Source organism: Catharus ustulatus, chromosome 27, assembly GCF_009819885.2.
Source record: "Catharus ustulatus isolate bCatUst1 chromosome 27, bCatUst1.pri.v2, whole genome shotgun sequence".
NCBI lineage: Eukaryota > Metazoa > Chordata > Aves > Passeriformes > Turdidae > Catharus > Catharus ustulatus.
In genome coordinates, this window is record NC_046247.1 from 4,303,189 (window position 1) to 4,317,174 (window position 13,986).

Genomic DNA, 13,986 nt, shown 5'->3' on the forward strand with positions numbered 1-13,986 from the left:
AAAATCCCTTCTTTTCCACCTTGGCAGCTTCTCATGGTTTGAGCTTTAAGCCCCCCCAGCTGATTGCCAGTAAATACCGAGCAATATCCCACTCTTGGATCTGTGTTGGTGTGGGAGCATCTGGGAGCTGTTAGGGGAGCTCTGAAACCAGATGGGAAGAGATGTGGCTCTGGAAAGGCCTCTCCTCGTCCCTGACCTTGTCTCTGTCACAAGATTCCCTCCCCTGTGTGGGAGTGTTTCTGAAAATCCCCAAGTTTTGAGATCCTGCCCAGGATCTGCTCACCTTGGGTCGATGCTGATTCGGGTAAGACACGAGGAGAAAACACAATTATTGCCTGAGCTGTGACCCTGCAGCACAGGGGATCAGCCAGGATTAGGATCAGGTTTTCATCACAGCCCCAAACCTGGAGTGCTCAGAAATCCCTGGCCCTGCTCCCAGCTGCTCCTCTGGCTCTGAGCCCACAGCTGCTCCCAGCCTCTCGCTGTGGATTTGGATTTTTTTTTCTGTTTTAGTTCCCATCCCACTCCACCATGGATATCCAAGTTTGGGAGGTTCTGAGGAGCAGCTCCCTTGGGGGCTGGGTACCCTCAGCCAGGTGTGCCCAGCTCCCAACCCCTCCCAGGTAACCTGCTGGTGCTCCGGGCTTAAACCTGGAATTTGCTGCAGAAAAACGAGAGCTAGGGATGAGCAGAGGTGGTGACCAGCCAGGAGACACTCAGCTCCTTCAGCCACACACTGGGGGACCTGGAGGTGCCTCAGTGAGAGCAGGGAGGCAGGAATCCCAGGAAGAATCACAGGACAGGCAGGGAATCCCAGGAATGGGCAGGGAGGGAACCCCAGGAATGGGCAGGGAGGGAACCCCAAGCATGGGCAGGAATCCCAGGAATAGGCAGGGAATCCCAGGAACAATCCCAGAACAGGCAGGGAAGCTCAGGAAGGAGTAGGAATCCCACAAGAGACAGGAAGGGAACCCCAGGAATGGGCAGGAATCACAGGAACAGGCAGGGAATACCGGGAACAATCCCAGAACAGGCAGGGAACCCCAGGAATGGGCAGGGAGGGAAGCCCAGGAACAGGCAGGAATCACAGGAATAGGGAGGGAATCCCAGGAGGAATTCCAGGAACAGGTAGGGAATCTCAGGAACAATCCCAGAACAGGCAGGGAATCCCAGGAAGGAGCAGGAATCCCAGAAGAGGCAGGCAGGGAATCCCAGGAATGGGCAGGAACCACAGGAACAGGAAGGGAATCCCAGGAAGAATTCCAGGAACAGGTAGGGAATTTCAGGAACAATCCCAGAACAGGCAGGGAACCCCAGGAATGGGCAGGAATCCCAGAACAATCCCAGAACAGGCAGGGAATCCCAGGAATGGGCAGGCAGCTGTGCCTCTCCGCCATAAACCCAGGAATCCCACGTGTCCACATGGTGGGAGCAGTGAGATGAGAGCAGTGAGGTCATTTGGGGGCTGGATGGAATTTGGGGGTTGTGGTTTTGGGCAGCAACTGCTACAAAACCTCTGGGTCTTGCCACCACCTGGATTCAGAAATTAATTATCCATTGGGAAGAAATCAATCAATTAGGGAGGAATTCTTCTCTGTGAGGGTGGGGATGGAATTCCCAGAGGAGCTGTGGCTGCCCCTGATCCCTGGAATGTCCAAGACCAGGCTGGAGCACCCTGGAACAGTGGGAGGTGTCCCTGCCATGGCACTGGATGAGATTTAAGGTCCCTTCCAACCCAAATAATTTCAGGATCTGGTCATTCCATGATTCTCCACCAAAGGAACTGTGACACCACACTGCCACACTGCATCTATGCCCGCGTTTATTTATACTGAACAGCTTTAAAAATACAGAATAAAATAGCTTTATCTACTATTATTCACAACATCTGGTCCAAATATTACATTTTTAAATATTTAGTTGTTTAATGAAGCAATGTTAGAAAAAAAAAAGGAATAATAAAAAAAACTCCATAAAAGAATTACACATCTTGGAACAAGAACAACAAAAAAAAAATCACCCCTTCCCCCCCTCCTCCCCAAATAAACTTTTGCTGTTGAACAAAAAAGTTTTACAGCCAAAGTCAGTCACAAAAAGTCATGGAGAAAACAAAATTTATCCCCACCGCCTAAGAACAGTCAATAGTTTGTTACGCCAGAGGTTGTTCTAACAGACAAATACAGGAATTATTCGGACTGGCAGCACGAGGATTGCCCAGAAGGGCAGAGGCCACCCTGGATGTCCCTGCACAGCCACAGCCCACCGGGAATTCCAGCCAGGAATGCTCGGGGGTGGCTCCACCACTGATCCCAACTCTCACCCAGCCCTGAGGGCTCCCCCAAAGCAGGGAAACTGCACCCAGTGACCCCCCCCCAGTGCCCCTGCTTCGAAAAAGGAAAGGAAAAGGGGAAAAGAAAAGCTGCTTTTGGTTGAAGAAGGCCACAAAAAAGCAAGGTGAAGGTCATGCTGGTCTCACACAGGCGTTGCACACATCAACCCAGCGATTCTGGCAAGCACAGGCTGCTCAGGTGGGGTGGAGGCATCCAAGGGCTCAGCCAAACCTGCAGGCAACGGGGCTCTGCCACCACGAGTGCCTGGGGTGCTGTTTGTACCCGAAATGACAGGATTTCCACACTTTTGGGGGTGTAAAGGATGGGTCACACTCACTGGTGCTCCTCAGGGCACCACTGAGAGCTTTTCTCCAATTCTGCCCTGGAAGCTCCGAGGGCTCAGCAGGGAGGAAACAACAAAACCCTCCAGTTTTGGGTAGGAACACAAACATGGGTAAATAAAGTATACACAACCACTATAGATTCGTCAATGAAGAAATTCTACCATCACATGACATTGTCATGACACTCATACCACTCCCTCCCAGGAAAAGCGCCGCCGTTATCCTGAGCGGAAATGTTATTTTCTTAATATATGGAAATAAAATACTGCAATATTCATGTACAAACCAAGTTGTCATATTTCAAGTCAGTATTAAAAGGCAATAAAAGCAAATTTGGGGTTGAAAAGGTTGAGCTTTCTGAGCGAGGTACGTGGTCAAGTCCCTCCGATATGACAACGTGAATCAGTCATAGCTGTCAGCTACGAAACCTAAATTTCTCTAGGCATAATTTGCAAGTATTTGCTTTAGAAAATGTGTTTCAACATGTCAGCAAGAACCCTTAATTTAACCTAAAAAAAGTACAAGAGAATATCAATTACAAAAATCCCAAGTTACTTTGTATACACTGATACCATCTCTGATATGACAAAATGAGATTTCTACCATGAATATTTGCCCTTCCCTCTCAAAATTGGTTGAAACTTCTCATGGCCTCTTCATTCACCTCTCAGCTGCTGCCTTCCCTGGGTGGTTGGAGTTTGGCTGTTGGAAAGGCAGGGAAAGACAGAGGAAAATCCAGCACTGCATTGGCAGTCAAGTTACACCTGGACACACACAACTCGTGTTTAATGCTCCCCAAAACTGCAGCTTCATCCTCTACCACCATGGGCACCCAGCTCCCTGAAACTTCCCAGTAGCCACTTGGGAATGTGCCCAGAAGGGACCAGGAGAAGGGACAAGGAGAAGAAGGGACCAGGGGAAAAAAAAGGGACCAGGGAATGGGAAGGTGGGACAAGGACTGAAGGTCCAAAATCGCCCCTGCATCTCACAAACCCAGGGTGAACTCAGGGATTTCCCCCCAAAGCAAAGCACTGCTCTCATCCCCCTGGGAGGGCTCCAGGAGCCCCAGGAGGGGACAGAGGAGCTCCTGTTCCCACATCCCCTGTGCCCATCTCAGCCCAACCCTTCCTCCACTTCCAGAGTGCAGGGCTCACCTTTCACCATGGGAACAGGTGGGGATTTGTCCCACTGACCAAATGGAATCAAGTGACCCTAATTCCAGCTGCTTCCCAGGACCAGGGGGGCAGGGGAATGGGCACAAATCACAAAAAGAATTAAATCCAACAGAAAATTGGACTGCACCTGCTTGAGGAGTGCTGTGGGAAGGAGGGGTGTTCTGCTCCAGGGAGGAGAGAGAACTATCCCAGGATTTGCTGCCCTGGGACTCTGAGTGTCTTGGGAACCTCCACTGAGAACTCACCCAGATTTCCCTCAACAGGGTGAGAGAGACAAACTCTGCTCTCAACCCCTCCTCTCTCTGGAGTTAGCTGGAAATGAAAAGCTTTTTCCTCCCTTTCTCCACTTTTACAGGATAACCAACTTTGGCATTTGACATCACCACAAGCCCTCAGGTCGTGGCCTGTGTTTTCCTTTTGCATGGGTATTTTAAACCTCTGCCACACATCTTTGGTTGCACGGAAAGCTGGGGAATTTGGAAGCTTTGTGCCACTGAGCAGAGGGCCCCACACCCAAACTGTGTCCAACACCTCACTACCTGGAGAGGAAAGACTGAAAAATGAGCAAAAATGATTCTGTTTCACAGGCAAACCAACCTCATCTACTACACAACGACTCTTCCGACCAGCTCTCGAGTCCAACTGACACCAAGACTGCAAACTACTGAAAGTTCCCCAAAGGAAGCAGGAACAAAGGCATGCTTGGACATGGGAAAAGCGGGATAAAACAGTTTGTGGAAACAGCCATGGCATGCTGAGAACGATATCCACAGAATCATTCCCACTCTACACTACTCAGTACTGATCCGTCAAGCTCTGTCCTTGCCCTCCCCACCCCACAACCCGTCCATGCTTCAATAACCCAGAACAAATTCCCCTGGGAGCAGACTTAGAGAAAACAGAGTTCCTGTGCTCCTGTCCAGTAGTCAAACTTGGATAAATGTATCAGGGGGTTACAGGATCTACTGTTATGGTTTTCCAGGAATACAAAACGCAAGCACCGTAGAGCATTACTGGCCTTGAAATTACATTACACAACATTTCCCTGATGATCTCCACAGCTGAAAATGCTTTTGGGGCCACACTGAAGTCTAAAACTAACTTGCAATAGTAAGAACATTAAACAGGAATAAAACTGTTAATCATGAATGCATGATGAGCATGAACACCCACATAACAGCAGAGCTGAGACTATTCCAGGAACAAAAAAAGAGATCTGAGTGGTGCCCTGATTGGACCCAATACCCGTGAACCCATCCAGTGGGTGAGGCTGGCAGGTGCAGTGTCTCTGCTGTCCCAAACCCCCTTCCCAGTAGGAAACAGCCTCTGGAGAAGCCTCACAAGAGGAGAAGAATGAGTCTTGTGCAGCATCAGCAAAAAAAAAAACCAAACCCTGCTCAGAGCCAAGCCAGGAGTGCCGGCAGCATTTGGAGCACGCGGCTTTCCTTGCAGGGAACAACTGTTAATTGCTTGGAGCTGCTAATTAGCATTTCTGGCAGGAAACACCTTGTTGGACACAGGCACTGAACTGAAACACAGCCTCCAGGTCCTGTCTGAGTTCAGGTTTCCCATCCCAGCCTCAGAAAGAAATCCTGGGCACTGTAATGTGCTGGGAGAATCGCAGGTGGGGAAAGCAAACGTTCAAAAATGAGAAATGCTGTGAGTAAAATAAAGTGGCTGCAGCACTGAGCCAGTCAAGGTTTTCAAGGGTGAAGTTATTCCAGAAACTTCCTTCTGAGCACTGGATGTGCCACTGAAATCACAGGTAACTCAGAACTGAACTCTCATGATTTGCCAGCATCAGCTGAGCCCGGTTTCCAGGGCGCTGAGAACACGGAATGTGCAAATCACTGAGTGGCAGAACAGCATCTATGGGACTTAATTAACATGATCACAAGGAAATCTTTTTCCTCTTCTCTCTTCCCCCCAACTCTTTCTCCAAGGTTCAGTTTTCTCAGCATAACCAAAACTGAGGGCTTCAATAAAATCACCATAAAAACAAAAGGTTTGCAGCAGCACCTCCACACCTCACCTAAACCATTTCAAACCAACACTTAGGTGCACAGCTCTCTACAACTTCCCAAAATCAGCAGGATTTGCCACAGAGACACTAGACCTGGCTCCCACCACCCACAGCAGGAAAAGCTTTTTTTTTTTTTTCTTTTTTTTTTAAAATCTGTCTCAGCTCTGGTTCCAGAATTTAAATGCAGATATACAAAACATAGATTTTAATGCTTCTTAATCAGCAAGAAACTGCAAATACATCTTTGACTACAACTAGATAATATCATTTCAGCTAAGGCTATACTGTAGCTTCTGAGTCTTCATCTGAACTCCTGCAGCTACTGCTTTTCCTGAAGCCTTTCCACGTGTATCCCATGAAGGTGGGGCTGATGGGCAGGAAGCTGAAACATCTGTATTTTTTAATGAAGTTCATGCCAAAAGGCAGATCATATGTTTCCATGCCATCCAGGGATTTGCTTCCTTTACCAACCCCTTTCTTCCATTTCCGTATTCCCCTTTCTTCAGGGCTTCCTAGACATCAAAATAAAAGGAGAAGAATGTATATGTATGGATATCTTTATATGAATACACAGGCCTAAAACAAGATCTTCCAGACACCTGTAACTGGAAGTCAAGTCAAATTTTTCCTCTTGAATGGAAGCAGGTTGGATATCAAAGCCAATTTTACTCTGTCTCCTGGAGACTGGTTTGGTTTTTAGGGTTTAATTTTAACCTGGGAAGGATTCTCAGGGGAAGGTGTAAGGACTCTGTGTGGAAACAGGCAGCCCCAAAAGCAGGGATGTCCTGCTCCTGCTCCTGCCCCAGCCCAGGGAATGCTGTGGCAGCCAGGGAAGGACAGCTCAGGCTCACCTGGGATGGTGTTGTCCAGGATGAAGGCGACGCAGCCCCCGACGAACATGGCTGTGGTGAGCAGGACGTTCAACACCTGATCAATGCCTGCTATTCCTGCAGCAACAGGGAAAACCTGGCTGGGCTTTTGTTCATCCACATCCTGATCTACACCCAGGCCAAGCAGGAGCAGTGCTGCTGAGCTCAGTGAGGAAGCCACGTGGGGTTGGTGCAGAAGAACCTCCACCCAGTGCACCACCACGGGACATTGTTCCCCAAACTGCAACCTCAGGAACTCTCAGTTGCTCACAAAAATATCACAAAACACCATTTTAAGTTCCTACTGCAGACACAACTAATCTGAACTAAGCAGAAAATGATGAAATGGAAAAAGAAACGTTCAGATTGTGAAATCGTGGAGACTGGAATAATTATTTTTATAAATCTTTACTTTCTAAAGGGGCAAGAATTCACAGCCCCAGTTATGGAAGAACACTGCATTAACCACATAAAGCTTAAAGGATCTACTTTTCTAACCACTCACAGCAGGACAGCTATGCCCTTAAATCCTGGTCTGAAGGCATAGTGGAAAGAAAAGTGAGTTAATATTTTGTTTAAAAAACCCCAAACAAATGCAAAGCAGTGAAATATTTCCTTTGAGTCCATCTCTGGTGACACACACTGGCATGACCACTGCTGAGGGGAGCATTTAAACAGAAAATCTTCCCAGTGAACTCCTCAAGGTTACAATCTGACTAACAGCCTGCAAAGGAATTCACTGAAAGTAAAATTCACACTCAGAACACATCTGAGTGACAAAAAGCTGCAACTCCCAAACAATTCCCCACCTTCCAAACTCTGCCTTGGTGTTTCCCTTTAATCTTTTAACATCATTTACAGCTCACATTCACCCTTTCAGTTTTTCTTTCAGCCTGGTTGGTAACTGCCTCCTTCCACTGCTCTACAATGCACCCAGAGAAAGCAGGAAAGCTTCAGTTGTGTCCCACTGAACATTCCCTGCAGGTCTCAACCTCCCAATGAATTCTCTGAACACACACACAGCTCGTGTGGATGTACAGCCTTGGGTTTCCTCTGCATGACTGCACCTGGATGGATTCTCCATGTGGGCACAAGGCACAAATGCTGCTGTGAAGGAGCAGGAGGACATACCAGTGACCAGGGGGTTCTGCTTGAGATAGCTTGGGAGGACGAGCCCAAAGAAAATGGAAAAGCCGAGCACGAAGAGATTCCGAGAAGAATTCAGATCGATGAACTGGAGGTTTGACAGACCCACAGCTGTGATCATCCCTAAACACAAAAACAGCTTTTAGATAAGTCTTTTCTTTCAAAAAAACCAGGACAGCAAAATGCTCAGAAGCAGCAAAGAGGAGCACAAAGCTCCCTTACCAAAGAGGGTGCAGAAGAGAGCGCCCAGCACGGGGTCGGGCAGCGAGGCAAACAGAGCGCTGAACTTGCCCACCATGCCCAGCAGCAGCATGAAGGCTGCTCCATACTGGATCACCCTGCGGCTCCCAACCTGCAGGGAAAACAGGACAGACACTGGGTAAGGTGTGCTCCCAGCCCAGCTCACACCTGGTGTTCTGTTTTGTTGGTCAGTGTTCGTTTGAGCTCCTTCCCAGCTCCCGCGTGTTTTGTTTTGGTGCTGGAGGGCTCAGCCCTAAAACCATCTGGAACTGCCACAATCACCAGGAAATTGGTGAGAGAGCAAAATGGACAAACCACAATGAGGAGAGATGGCAAATGGAAAAAAGAAAATCAATTCCATGTGCTGCTGCCCTTGGACAGGGGAACAGATTGAACAGTTAGCAGGTGTGGTGGTTTGTAACACCACAAAGGAAGGAGGTGCAGGATTTTTAGACTTAAATTAGCAGCTGGTTTTGTGACACCTTCAGAGACCAGGGCTGAATGCAAATCAAGGCTGTGCTAACACTGAAACCAAGGGCCTGCACTTCCTTCCCAGTTTTATTTTAAGCATTCGAAATTCAAGCAGTCAGTGATTCTCTGTGGTGCAGGGGTGTTGGATAAACCTGAGCAGTTGGTATTTTAACAGACTTCTGCTGCCATAAGAGGTGCCCCAGGGACAACAAAAACTCCTTTACATTAAGATGGTTTCTAGAAAAGCCCTTTGCAGGTCCCCTGGCACAGAGCATGAGAGTTCAAAAAGGAAATATTCATTTGTTCATCACGTGTGACTGAGCTAAATGAGTGAAATGAGAAACAACAGATCCAACAGGCCTGAGGAGGGGCAAAATTCTTCCTTCCCCCACATTCCTCACTGCTGAGCTCCAGGTGAGCTTCTCTCCCTGCAAACAGAAGCTACACCATGAAGTGGAATTACAACAGAATTTAGCTGGCACCTTTCTCTACTCTTTATAAAGATAGTAATTTCTGCAGGGCCACTGAGATCTTGCCCTGCGATTCTCTTCCTGCCAGAAACAGGCAAATTCTTTGAAAACTTTCATGATAGTGACATTTATTTATGCAAACAAATTAAGCTCCTCTGGAAAGCTACTGAAAACATCCCAGGCAGCATTTAGCTCAGGCTCTGTATTTATTCCCAGCACACACACTTACAGTGATTATTCTAAGTGCATAAAATTGTACCTGGTGCCTCCATTTCAGCATCACCACTATGGCAAGAGCTGCTTTAGCCCCAACTAATCAGAGTTAATTGATCTTCCTCTCATCAAGTAAAATACACACTGGCTCAAAGACCTTGCAGCACCTCCATTTAAATTCTAAGTGTAATTATACACCAATTTCAAGGGAGGGAAATGCCCTGGGATCAGCAGCACTGAAGATTTCCCTTCCCATATCAAAAGCAGAGCACCTCTGTGCCAAAATTCTATCTGAAGCTGAAAAACTGTTGGGTTTTGGGGAATGAATGTACAGGCAGGGGAACAAGAGCAAAGCCTGCTGCAGAGGGACCCAGCTGGGCCATTCCAGGCAGCTCCACTCCCTGCCACAGCTGCCACTCCAGCCTTCAACTGCTCCAGCATGAAATGCACACTCATTTCTGTGGGCTGTTCATTAAAAAAAAGTGCTGTTAATTCATCTCAATCCCATGAAGTAACAATAGAAAGGGAGCAGAACAGAATAAACCCTTCTTTAAGGATTTTTTCCTGACCAAAACTCCTCCTAGAAGATTTCCATGGGCAGCTGGATGGTGACTGGTACAGACAGCAGATGGTGCTGTTAATGCTGAATTGCACCCTGAACCCAGCAGAATCTCCCTTTGTGCAGCAGAAGGAATGGCTGAGGACAAGTCTATCATTTATATGAGGGATGAGTTACACACATTTTCTGTCCCTGCACAAAGGATTTATGGTCCCCATGTCAAACACCCAACAAGATGTTATTATATAATAAATAAAAAATAACAAATTATGTTACTCTTATGCTAAAGCACACAATGATGCTGCTGCAATTTCTTACCAAGGTTAAATTAACAATATCAGGCAGATCTCTGCAGTCCAAGGCCTCTCAGCTCATCCAGGCACAGATCCAGCCCCACACATGAGCAAAGGAATTCCTCAAGCACTCACACATTTTGTTGAGCAACGTCAGGAGAAATACGTAAACCCCTAAGCCTTAAACCCAAACATCCAGGGTACATTTAACTCTGACATGACTCTGAATGCAGCCCCTGTGCCAGTGCAATGTCCCAGTACAGACACAGACAAAGCCCAAGCACTTTACATTGCATTTTACTGTGTTTGAGGCATTAAAAAGTCACTTCCTACTGATGCTTTCAGAGCAAAGATACCCAAAAAGCACCAATTTCTACAGAGTTTGCAGCGTTTATGCCTCAACTCAAACCATCCCAGAGCCCTGGAATGCTGCCTGGGCTTCCAAGAGACAGTTTATGCAGCAGCATCTACTTTATGTGGATTCTATCTGAATAAAAGGATTTTTGAGGTCCTGATGTACAACCATGCATTTCTCAGATAAGAGCTGGTACAGACAGTCAGGTACACTCAGAATGATCTGGGAAGTCTGGAGCAGAATGGGCTCCTGGAAGAGGATTGTGAGCATAAGGAACACTTGAGCCCCTGAGGGCTCACAGCAAAGCACTTCACCTTTGTGATGCCCAGGACCCCAATGTTGGGGCTGGAAGAGGTGGATCCATTCCCTGTCCCAAACACTCCATCCAGAACACAGGAGAGACCCTCGATGAAAATCCCCCTGAAAATCCCAAACAGAACACAAGAGTCACATTGATACAGTGATTATTTTGGAGGGCACAGATTCACTGGGAGGGTGTTTCATGGCTGAATACCACTGGGGCATCTGTTCCATCATGGAATTATTGTAATTCATGTTTCAAGCTCTAATACACTTGGAAAACACATTGGAGTTCTATTTCCTAAACTGAGGAAATTATATAAAAATTATATAAAAAATTCACTTAGAACTTCAGAGCTCTCTTTGTTTCTGAACTGCACTCTAGGTGATTTTGACAACCCCAATTCCAGAACCAGTTCAGAGTTCTATCCCTATGGAAATTGTGTTACTAACTTCCACAGATTCCAGCAGGAATAGGACTGGGACCCAAATCCTCCATGTGTAACACAACAACCCAAGAGATGACAGCTCCATCCTGGATTTCAGATCTGTGGCCTTTGCATTTGACCAAACTGCAACATTTAATCTCACAGCACATTCCTGTCTTATCCCAATGGGGGAAAAACAGTGAAAACCCAACCAGCCTGAGCCACTGGAAGTATTTGTGGTTTGGACCAACCTGTTGATGGCATGGATGGGTGGAGGAGGAGCACAGGACAGCCTGGCACAGGCGTAGTAATCCCCGATGGACTCGATGATGCTGGCGACGACGGCGCTCAGCATCCCGATCACCCCCGCAGCAGAGATGGTTGGCAGCCCCCACTGAACTGTGAAGAGAAGAAAACTGAAACCTCTCCTGCTCCAGGAAACAGCCTGGGTATCAAACAAACTGAAACCTGATGGAATTGTGGAATGGTTTGGGTTTTAGGATCTTTTTAGGATCATTGAGTCCCGCTGTTCCCCCAGCTCTGCCCAGCCACCACTGACCCTGTCCCCAGCCCTCCACACTGCTGCTAAATATCCTCAGGGATGGGGATTCCACCCCTGTTCCAGGGCTGGCAATCCTTCTGGGAAAAAAATGTTCTCCAACATCCAACCAGAACCTCCCCTGGCACAGCCTGAGGCCGTTCCCTCTCCTCCTGTCCTTGTTGCCTAGGACAAGATCCCAAATCCCACCTGGCTGTCCCCTCCTGTCAGGGAGTTGTGCAGAGCCACAAGGTCCCCCCTGAGGCTCCTTCTCTCCATGCTGAGCCCCTTCCCAGCTCCTTCAGCTGCTCCTGGGCTCCAGACCCTTGCCCAGCTCTGTTCCCTTCCCTGGACACACCCCACCCCCTCCATGTCCTTGTTCTGAGGGGCCAGAACTGACCCTGGGATTGAGATGGGGCCTCCCCAGTGCCCAGCACAGCCCTGGGCACTGTTTATTTATCTTTGATGGAAACAACAAACTCCCTTCACTCTAACACAGTCTGGCAAGTTCAAGGAGATGAAAAGAGCAAAGGAAAAACCGCCAAACCAACTGCTTTGATCACACTTGGAAAAATCCCAGAGAACCATAAAACCCCACTAAAAAAAAATTCCTCCTGTTCAGGAATCAGGAATTAGAGCTACAGCATGTGAGAAAACAATTGTGGCCAGTGAGGCAAATGCCACTTAATTATTATTGCTCCAAAAACTCACTTTGGTCACAAGTTTAGTCTACCAAAGAGAATGGCAACAACCAGCTCTGATCACTGCACAAACACCTCCCAGCTCCACATTTTTGTAGTAGAGAAAACAAGATTAATTTAAGCCTGCAGAAAAGCCTGGCAGGTTTTCCACAGCAATTGCCTTGATGCTTTTATCTCTTTGAAATAGATGAGCCTCCTGCAACAAAGGGATCTTCAGTCACACAAGAGTGAATGAACCTCACAAATATGAAAGAGCTGATCAGGGTGGGGAAGTTTTCCTCCTCTTCTTTCCCAAAAGCTTCTATTCTTCATCTGCTGCTTTAGAAGTGGTTTCTTTTAAGAACCAAAGTGTAAGGAAAAACACAATGAAGCTGCCTCATCATAGTGTGGTGGCATAGCTGGTAATTCCTGTAATTCTATTCTAAAAGAATATTATTCCCTAATTACCCCGTTAATTTCTGAAGGGTGAACAATTGTGCAATCTCATGCCATAAACTCAGCCTTTACCAGCTTTCAACTTAGAGCTGGCCAACATAAAAATGCATCCAAAAGGTTGTGTAAAGTGTTTGGTGCTCTCTTGTAAATAATTTCATTGCTTTCTGATAAGCAGGGCCTGGCATTCTCTGACTTGCCTGTTCCAGCACTGCCTTGGCAAGTCAGGGCACTTTTATGCCAGTAAAAGTTGTGCTCGTTCAGGAATGGGTGTGTTTGGGGCAGGGAAGTGCAGTAAGCTGGGAGAAACTTCCCACAAAAGTGATTCTTGACACAAGGAGAGTCAACAGAGCTGTAAAAACCTGTCCCTGGCATTGTATAACATCAATAGGATTGCCAAGGACAGATAAATCAGCCAGTCCTTGGATTTCCACGTTATAGATACAATCACTTGTTATCAGAGGAGTCACCCACATAAATCCTGCAAACTGCAGTTCCAGAACCTCAGCCTTCCTTGGATGAGACCTTAAGGTAGCAACTGAAAACTGAGTGGTGTGTGTTAGAACTGTGCAATGGTTTGGACTGGGACAGCCCCACCCCTGCCATGAGCAGAGACCCCCTGCACTGCCCCAGGCTGCTCTGAGCCCTTCCAGCCTGGCCTGGGACACTCACAGGGTGCACCATCCACCACCAGTGAGAGAGAGCCAGCAGAGCTTCTGGAACAAGAGGAGAGGCAGTGCTGGGCTGCTGGGGAGCAGGCACACTTACAGGGGTAGGGCACCTTGAACCAGGGGGCCACCAGCAGCACGCCCCGGCGCGCGTCCGTGCGCGCGTAGAAGCCGTACTTGGAGCTGTCCGGGGGGAACACGTCTGTCACTGTGAAGATGAAGCACAGCAGCCACGACACCAGGATGGCCAGGATGATCTGGGGGAGAGGAGCAGAGAAGGATAAAGGAACTCTGAGTGCTCACTGGGGATGTGCAGCAGGGCTGTGAGTCTGAGAGAGCAGCAAATCCCACAGCAGAGCTGCAGGGCGCGCCCCCTGCCCCAGGAAGGTGCTCCCACAAAATCCTGGCAATCAGAGCAAGCTCCTTCTCTC

The 13,986-nt window shown here is 47.8% G+C and overlaps 1 protein-coding gene across 1 annotated transcript in view; it reads right to left on the bottom strand.

Moving 5' to 3' along the window:
• Positions 1 to 1,804: 1,804 nt before the first annotated feature.
• SLC23A2 (solute carrier family 23 member 2) overlaps positions 1,805 to 13,986 on the bottom strand; it is a 50,948-nt gene continuing 38,766 nt past the window's right edge. Inside the window, exons 10-16 of the mRNA XM_033081037.1 lie at positions 13,656 to 13,812; positions 11,468 to 11,615; positions 10,803 to 10,908; positions 8,110 to 8,239; positions 7,873 to 8,010; positions 6,724 to 6,819; positions 1,805 to 6,384 (exon numbers count right to left, since the gene is read on the bottom strand). Coding sequence (XP_032936928.1) covers positions 6,152 to 6,384; positions 6,724 to 6,819; positions 7,873 to 8,010; positions 8,110 to 8,239; positions 10,803 to 10,908; positions 11,468 to 11,615; positions 13,656 to 13,812 — 1,008 coding nt within the window. The 3' untranslated portion in view covers positions 1,805 to 6,151. The remainder of the gene's footprint in view (positions 6,385 to 6,723; positions 6,820 to 7,872; positions 8,011 to 8,109; positions 8,240 to 10,802; positions 10,909 to 11,467; positions 11,616 to 13,655; positions 13,813 to 13,986) is intronic.